This window comes from Myripristis murdjan, chromosome 24, assembly GCF_902150065.1.
Source record: "Myripristis murdjan chromosome 24, fMyrMur1.1, whole genome shotgun sequence".
Taxonomy (NCBI): domain Eukaryota; kingdom Metazoa; phylum Chordata; class Actinopteri; order Holocentriformes; family Holocentridae; genus Myripristis; species Myripristis murdjan.
In genome coordinates this window covers 4,029,343-4,038,829 of record NC_044003.1, presented here as the reverse complement: position 1 = coordinate 4,038,829, position 9,487 = coordinate 4,029,343, and the positions used below count along the sequence as shown (strand labels likewise).

The 9,487-nt window shown below is 41.5% G+C and overlaps 1 protein-coding gene across 1 annotated transcript; it reads right to left on the bottom strand.

Moving 5' to 3' along the window:
• Positions 1-4,779: 4,779 nt before the first annotated feature.
• On the bottom strand, positions 4,780-8,572 carry LOC115356587 (prostaglandin E2 receptor EP2 subtype-like). The gene is made up of 2 exons (XM_030047804.1): positions 7,766-8,572; positions 4,780-5,055 (listed from the first exon to the last, which is right to left on the bottom strand). Exons 1-2 carry the CDS (start codon positions 8,570-8,572, stop codon positions 4,780-4,782), a joined length of 1,083 nt encoding a protein of 360 aa, XP_029903664.1.
• Between the last annotated feature and the right edge of the window lie 915 nt (positions 8,573-9,487).

Below are 9,487 nucleotides of genomic sequence, written 5' to 3'. Positions count from 1 at the left end.
GTAAAATTTATGGCAGAGCTGCTGTTAGACTGGACCTGATAAAGTGGCCACTGAGTGTAAGTAACAATATGCAACTACAACTATACATATTGATTATTTTACTCTATTTTATGAATGCACAGCACTGTGTAACTGTGTTTTGAAAGGTGCTATATAAATAAAGCTCATTATCATCATCATTATTGTTATGTACACATAGAAAAAGTCACAGTTCTGGTTTGCCTTGAGCCATTATTACCATTGGGTCACATGTTAATGTCTGTCCTACAAGTATAGAAAATGAAAACAGAATCATGTGATCAGGCTTCACATACAGAGGAAAATGGTTAGAGCATCTCCTGACGCTCATTTGGCCGGTGCAAGGACACGGACGGGGCTGCCGGGCCAACAAACACTCTGCTTAACGACTGCACTGCGACCACAGAGATGTCACATCCTGTTGTTGCATTTAGTGTAAGAACAGAGGTTAAACATAAATATAGCCGCGTGTTACAACAGAGGCTCCTGTGTTCGCTCGGACATGGCAGTCTGGGCCAGTGTGTCAGCGGTCAGGTCCGCTCAGTTTCTCATGGCGAGCGCTCTGTAAACAAGCAGGCCGAGCAGAGGTCAAGCTCCTCGCTCCTCACAGCTCAGCCGCCTGCTTTGCTCCTCATCTGCTTCTGATTCGATTTGGAGGAATTTTCTCATGTGATTTACTGTCGAGGAATCAGGGCTAGTGTCGTTTCCGCATCAGATATGACCAAAAACTGACCACTGCGAAAAATAAATAAGGAAGGATGTAGATATCAATTTTATCAGTTCATTTAGTCTCATATTTAGCTGTAAGATCTTATTTTTCTTCAACTGAGTGGAAAATAAATTAAGAGGGAGGAGATAATCCCTCCTGTTTCCAGTGTGGTTTTGCTTGTTTCAGGATTTTTTTTTTCTGGGATCAAGAATAAATATGTTGAAACAAGGATAAGATCCAGAATAATGCTGTTCTTTAAATAGTTTTTTTTTTTTTTTTTTTTTTTTTTAATAAATAATGAATGAATAAATGAATAAGTACAAAACTATAATAAATCTGGTGGCAAAAAGCAAACTCGTAGTCCCTCCAATTTCAATTACAAAAAAAAATAATTTCAGTTTTTGTTTCATAATTATATATTTAAATTATATTCCAGCATCCACTGCATGGACAAAAGTTTCGGTCCACCTGCAGGAGCTTTTCTGACCTCCCACCCTAAATCCAGAGGCATCAATATGGAGTTGGTCCAGAAGAGCCTTTGTGAGCTCAGACTCTGATGTTGGACCAGAGGGCCCGGCTCCCAGTCTCCGTTCTAGCTGATCCCAAAGGTGTTGGATGGGGTTGAGGTCGGGGCTCTGTGCGGGCCGCTCAACTTCTTCCACCCCAAACTCAGCCGGCCACGCCTTTATGGAGCTGCTCTCTGCACTGGGGCTCAGTCATGCTGGGACAGGAAAGGGCCTTCCTTCCCCAAACTGGTCCCACAGAGCTGGAAGCAGAGAATTGTCCAAAATGTGTCGGTGAGCTGAAGCGTTCAGATTTCCCTTCAGTGGAGCTGAGGGGCCGAGGCCAAGCCCAGAAACACCAGCCCACAGCGTGACCCCTCCTCCAGCAAACTGCACAGTCGGCACAACCCTGAACTTGCTTTACTAAAAAACTGTTAAAACTGCCACTGGTGATAGACAAGGCATTTTTATTTGTACAGCACCATTCATACACAAAGCGACTCAAAGTGCTTTACAGAGGCATGGAAATACATTCAGAAAAATAAAACAACCAGAAAATATGAAAATGTTTGAAATCAGTAAAAACAGAACATTTTAAAAACAAGAACAATGCAAGAAAAGAAATCAAAATGATGAAAGCAAAAAAATTACTTCATCATTAAAAGATGGAAACACATGTGCAACAACAACAGTACAGGTAAAACTAATACCACCGCTGCTGCTGTTTCTTCTGCAGTTTTTACTGTATTACTGCTGGAACTGCTACTGTTAAAAATAAGAATACATATTTTATTTTATTTTTTGATGAACTGAAGGAAATGAACTGCTTAAGATAAAAGTAATTAGCCCATAGGATCAACAAAATGACACTCGATTCAACAAAATTCTGGAAACAAGTTAATTAGTGTTGGAAACAAGTGGGATTAAAAACTGGCTTTGTGTTTGGTCTGAACACACAGACTGTTTCCACCATTACAGCTCTGCTGTGTGCACGCATATAAATTATATAAATAAATTTTTAAAAAGTAGAAAATATATACACATACCCAAAAAACTCTCTTAGCAATAGCAAGGGCCAAGAGTTAAACTGAAATGATAAAACTCATTAAAAATAAAATAAATAAAATTCACTCCTTTAGTGCTACCACAGTTACAAATAAACCCTGTGATGTTAAAAAAAAAAGTACAAAGTGAAGTACAGATGCTATGTTTGAATATTTCTTCTCTTTTGAATAAAGGTGCTACATCTTTCTATCCACTGACAAAGGGCTCAAAATTCATATCAGTGCACTTAATTCTGTGCTCATTCATCTGCTGATGTGTTTTTTTTTTTTTTTTATTATATTTTATTTTTTACAGTATAGTGAAATGAGTGGGAAAAAATCTGCCAGAAAAAAATGAGAAAATCCAACCGTTCAGTCACTGTTTGATCTGCCTTATTCTGCCTCGTTTCAGCAGATTTATACTTGTTTCTAGAAAAAAAATCCCTGAAACAAGTGAAACTACACTGGAAACAAGGGATTATCTCATCCCACAGGCAGATTTTTTTAAAATCGTTTTTGGAAATGAAAACTGCAGCCTCAAAGTTAGAGAGGCGGACTTGTAACCGGAAAGTCCAAGGTTTGATTCCTGGACCGGCAGCTGTACCCATAGCTGATGTTTAAGTGCAAGGCACTTAAACCCAACAGGGGCAGATCTAGAGAAATATTCATGGGGAGCCTAAAGAGTGGTGTTTAAATTTTACAGGGGGGCAGGTAGATAGAAAGAAATCATGAGTTTTACTAATCATCAAACACCACAAACCATTTGAATCCAGAGCCACCAGCCAGACTCAGCTCTGATTCTTCTAATTTGTTAAATTTGAGTGTAAAAATAAAAATGACCTTATTCTGGTTGAATCAGTGGTTCTTTCTATCGCTGGTGAAATCCAGACAGAAAAATGAGAGGAACGGTTCCTGCCACTGTGTTGTCTTGTGCTCGTTCACTTGCACTCGGACAGCGGAGTTTCAGTCTTGGAAATTTCTGAATAGCAACAGTATTTAATTTTTTTCTATTTGATTGCTCAAACTGGGGTGGCACGGCCTGTTTTTAGGGTGGCAGCTGCCTCCCCATGCCACCCCAGTAGATCAGCCCCTGAACCCCAAACCAGCCGCAGTCCAGGTGTGAAGGTGCAGCAGGGCGTTGCTGAAAAAGAGTATCCATGCTCAGCGTCCTGCCCTGGGTAAATAAAGGTTGTTTTTAAAAAAAAAAAACAAAAACAAACAAAAAAAAAACTATAATAAAAGTGCAGCTAGCATGACTGAGTTTGCAGTGTACTGACATTCTTACAGTGCAGTGTTTTAAATAGATAAAAAATAAGTCTGTGCTGAGACAGTTAAAGTGAAATAATCCACACAAACAGCAGGCCTGCCCTCGTCTCTGAGCTGCAGCTTCCTGTCATGAAGATATGGAGTGATCCCAAACCAGTCAGAAAAGCTTGAAATGAAAACCTCCAAGGCAACTCTTTTAAAGCAAAACAGTGAAAAAGCTTCAAGCTTTCAATTTGAATTTTAACATTATTACTCTTTTAAAACTATTTTGTGAACAACAGTCTCCTTGGAGGTTTTTCTTACATCTTTGAGACTGGCCCTTCTCCAGGGAGCACCTTTTTTTTTCTTTTACAATCTTTTGGATAAATATCATATACTTAACACACTGTACAAAAAGACACACAGGATGGACTCATGATGCAAGCACAATATGTTGTGACAGGTTAAATGTCAGTGACGATACAGTCTGATGTCGCAGAGTTTTTCTCTGAGCCAAAAATCTCTCTGGCGATGGCACTGGTTTGTCAGAATGTAAACATTTTAAAAATATTAAGTCAGGGCGGTGCTCGGTGGACCCATCCATAGCAATTTTTAATGTCACCACTTGGAGGCTCCAGTAGGTTCATTCTGCCACAGAACTTGAATCGAGTAGAACAGACCGTCCCAATCAAATCAAAATGGCAGGATGGTTGAATCAACGGCAAGTTTAGTATGTATTGCTGCCGTTGTCCCGGGCTGACCTCTGTGTGAACTGACTTGCTGAGATGTTTGCAGCAGTGGAGTCCTGGAGAGGCATCTTGTGCTGCCTAAAGGAAACAGAGGAACTGCTGTTCTGTGAGTTCTGCACCATCCCTAGTAATCTTATTTCTGAAAAAAGTAAGTCGGTAAGTCAGTGAGTGACACAGTGGTTCCTGTAGGCCTGTAGGGATCCGGAAATAATTTGCATGGAGATTCTGTCAGATTCTGATAGATGAGCCATCTCGTTTGTGATTAATTACTACAGCAGAATAAAACACGGCTGATAACACGTCTCATTTCTCCACCCGGCGATACGTACTTTCCCATTTTTGTTGTGCAGTATATTGAATGGGGGTGTATCGTCCCATCCCTAAGCATTTTTTATGGATTTTAGGATACTTTTGTGATATCTACATGTTTTTTCTTCCCTGCAAAACAATTTTACCCTTGCACACTAATGAACATAAAAAATAGCTTCATCGGCATATTGAATTCCACTCTTTTATATCGCTGTTGATTCCCGGCTCTGGAGCTCCGCAGCTTGACAGCAAGGCACTCCTGAGGCCAATGTCGACTGAACAGCAAGAGTCTTTCTCCGGTCAGGCACTGATCTTTGTTCTCTGCATAATTTCCTCCAGATGATCCTCAGCACTGAGGGGCTGAGGAAGATGAAGAGCCAGGGGTCGATGATGGAGTTGAAAGACAGCATGCGGAGAGCGTTCAGGTCGGCGGCATGGCTTTCGTCCGTCCTGCCCATAAAGTTGATGTACACTCGCAGCTGGAGGGGTGAACATCAACAGAGACACAAAGAAAAACAACAAGAAAGATTAATATCAGCAAAACAGTGCACATTGTCATGATAACTGAATATCACTGAAAAATCTCCATCTTAACACGTCATTTAGTTTCATCTTCAGTGTTAAAATCTTGTTGTTTTTTTTTTCAATCAACTGAAAAAACCTGCCAGAGTGATGAGATAATCCCACTTGTTTCCCAAAGAAGTTTCACTTTTGCAGGATTGTTTCTGGGAACAAGTATAGGTATGTTGACGTAAGGCAGAATAAAGCAGATTAGCCCACAAGGATCAAGCAAATGATTCACAATGGCCCTGTCTCCACCTGGTTTTAAACTGTGTCTTTGGTGATTCCATCACAAGTGGACAGGTGTTAGTCTGTCTGTTCACACCTGGCATTCACCTGCGTCTCACCCGCCCACCTGTGACCAGATATCACTTTACTGCTCTAAATGCAAATAAACACAAATCATTTACATTTGCAGGTGGTTTTTATAGTGGAGAGAGAGAGACATGTATTGTCATCTGCACAATAAAACAGATAGTAACACCACACAATGAAATTCTTACTTTGCTAGTCCTCCTTCAACACAAAATACATAAATAAGTAAAAAAAAAAATGGCTCTGATGTGAGTCAGAAATGACAGACATGGTTTAAAAAAAAAAAGGAAACTAAACCCAGATGATTATGAAAAGAGCACACATTCATCCTGCTGCCTGTAATATTCCTGTAGTATTCCTGTGGTAACTCTATCGCGTCTAGAGTTAGAAAGAATGTGTTTAACTGCCACGAGACACAAAATTTAAGAAAGGGGGTAGCCTCTGAATTTTTATATTAAGGACTAAACCCTGCATATTGTCAATACATATTTAAGAGACCCCCCAAAAAATGTCTTGCGTCATGTTTTTAGGGAAGCTTCTGTCTTCATAAGGGCAGCTAAGCTCCCCTGTAGCGCCCCCTGCAGGTGGACAGTTTGTGTTTTTCTTCATTGACCAGCTGCTTTATAGCCAACTTGCACTTTTTTCTTTTGGAAAAGTGACGGTCTGGCCGCTGTCGGGGCGTCGGGCTGGACCAGAGGACAGAGGACGGCAGGTGAGTGGGCGGTCCGCCAATCCGTCCTGGTTCACCTGTCTGTTTACACAAGACACGCTGAGGACACACAGCTGCTGTTCACACCTGAACTGAGAGCTGCCAGCTGCTGATAGGGTCACGCAGGACGGAGGTTAAAACCAGGTGGGAACAGGGTCATAGACTGACATCATGTTTGACATAAAACAAGATGTTATCACTGAAGCTGAGACTTGATGACTGACTTGATGACTCTGTCAGATGGAAAGTTTTTGCAGAGAAGACAAGCTCTGACAGAGACAGAATCTATGAGGTTGCATCAAAATCTCCCACATGACGTCAGCGGCTGAAACCAGCCTGTGTGTGTGAATAATGTCTAAATATAAGACGACCAAGCTAGAAGAGAAGAAAGAACTGAAAAAGATGAGAGTGATGTGGGTGCAGGTCAATTCATTGATGTCATAAAATTATAAATCATAAAGGTCCTTCAGCGTATTTGGAAAAGAGAAAGACACTATTATTGTTTTATGATTCCCAGTTGCATTTATTATTATTATTATTACTATTATTATTATCAGTGCAAAAACTATTAAAATGAATAAGTGATTTTTGGAGTCTGTATCAAATAAACATGTTTTCTTATGTCTGGAGAATATGGTTTGTATAGACCAGAGCATCTTTTCTTAGAATGTTATTTTCCCACACATGATCAGAGAACTACAGCTCCTGCAATTTGGCCATATTTCAATTTCTCACTGACATTTTGAGTCACTGCCTAATATGGGTCTAGATAAATTCAATAATGTTGTCACTGCAAGAGAATAGTAATTGTTCTTCAGAGCTTCTATGGTCTATGGTAAGGTTACAGAAGTGGCTCTGAACTGGATGATAAAGAAGTCTTAGTCTGAGGACAGCTGGAGGTTTTGCCTGGTGTCACTTCTGCTTGCCAAAAGTCGAACACATCATGTTTATAATGCACAGCCTCATAATGAAAAGCAAAGACACAGAAAGACAGACCTGGTGCTGGTGTCTGTCTTATCACTGAGCTTATTCACTATTGTATCTGTTACTTTTATCTCTTGTAATATCACTAAAACAATTCTGTTTTTCTAGTGTTTCTGTTTCTAGGGATTTATAGTTTGTCTGTGGTTCTTTATAGTCATATTTCTCACTTATGATATTCATTTATATATTGGCTGTTATATGAATTTTATTAATATTTGTTTATGTAGCTATTTATTTATGAATGAAGGGTGGCACCTACAGTGGTTTCCTCCGAAATAATGCAAAAAAATATTAGAAAATTTTATTATCGTATTTTAATATAGCTACTGTGTCAGTGAAGTGAAGTTCAGTGTGAAAGTAAAAGTAGTGACTGTGAGGAACGATTCATTTCAGAGTTAAATTATTGATGCATTAACTTGCAACAAGTATTTTCATGTTGGTTAGTTTACACTCTAACATGCAGCACATCTGATGTTTTGCTTGGAGAAGCTTCTTCTGCAAATTAACTAGGAACTGCAGCTACATGCAGTGCAGGAAAAATAGAAATTCTGACTGAATGGAAAACTGACATTTTGTTCCTTTCCACCTCTGCTTGTTTGTATGAAACCCAAAGCTCTTACCACCAGGGGGAAGGAGCAGAAGATGAAGGCCACGGTGATGAAAACCAGCAGCAGAAGATGCCCCACTTCCTCCGTCATGCTCAGAGATCTGTGGCGGCCCCCTGAGTGCGCGAACCTGCCTACCCGGTGCGCCTTGCGCCTCATGCGCATCAACACCAAGAAGTAAATGGCAGACACGTTGCACGCCACGGTGCCCGTGATCATGATGAGGATGAAGGACGCGTAAAAGCCTGAGTAAACTTTATGCCTTTTTTCCTCTGGGCTCATGTCCATGAAGCACCAGGTCCCGGGGCAGTACTGCATGTACGCTCCAAAACCCATGAAAGGCGCGACGCAGAAGAGCACGCAGGCCAGGTAGATGAGCGCGACGGTGACGTATCCGCAGCGTTTGCTCAGGTGCCGCTCGTAAAAGTAAGGGTAACCGATGGAGAGGCTCCTCTCCAGCGCCATGGCGCACAGGATGGCCAGCGTGGAGAGGCTCAGGAAGGTCATGCTGAAGCCAAAGTAGGAGCACACCTTCCCGCCGTCGCTCATGGCCACCAGAGTCCTGTTCAGGGCGTAGGAGGACAGCACGACCGGGCTGACGGACACCGTGCCCAGCAGGTCCGTCACCAGCAGCGCCGTCACCAAGACCCGGAACAAGGATGCGCTTCTCCTCCTGCGCCGCATCTCCAGCAGCACCACAGCGATGATGTTGCCCGCAACGCCGGCGGAGAACATGACCGCGGACATGATGGGCTGACCGGACTCCACCGTGTCTCTGTCATGACATCTGGCGTGATCTGAGGTGTTGAGCCCATGTGCCATAAGGGAAATGTGGAGATCTCCTCAGGGACCGGAAGCTTCACCGCGGGCTCACTAACACGGAGTGGTGACAGCGCACATGAGAAAGCACTGAAGTGGTGAGGGTTAGTGCCCCACCCACCTCCCGTCTGCTCGCTTCTGAGGAAGCGCACACAACATCGGCTGATGTCACGCACTCGAAAAGGTTTATACAAAAAGCTGAGTCACCACGTTTCGAACAAGAAATCGGGAATGCCACAAGCCGGTTTGTGCGTTATTGCGCACAACACACAAGTTATCTGGAAACCACCCGGGGAAAATATAGCCTAGGCCTATCTACTAATTCTCTCACACTGGTCTCCCACACTATTGAGTGCCACCAACCGTCTGAAACATAACAGCTGTTTAATACCAACATAATAATTCAAAAATAAAATAAAATAAAATAAATAAACAAATAAAGTAATAAAGTAATAAATACTTAACTTGAACATCAAAACAGTGTCATAAGAAAAATCTTTCAAGTAAAAAAGGGTTTCTCGTAAGAAATACTTATCTGGAACATCACAACAGTGTAATAACAACAAGAATCTTTCAGTTATTTCAATCTTTCAAGTAAAAAATGTTTTACAGTAATAAATAGGCCTACTTGTTTTCTACAATCGTTCAAGTAGTTCACTCTTTCAAGCATCTCAGCTAAAACTGAACACGACTGGACTTCTTTGCAGCAAAGGCACCAATAGTATCGTCAGATGCTACCTGCCTAGACACCTCGCGATTGATTCTTATTAATGCAAGCCCATTCAATCTCTCTTGAGCAGAGGACAAACAACTGCTGCACGCCCTACATACTACTACTTGCATCAGTGGTGTTTCAACAAAACATGTATTAGCACCTAGTTGTGATTATGCGTTATTAACATAAAAGCACTACAATTA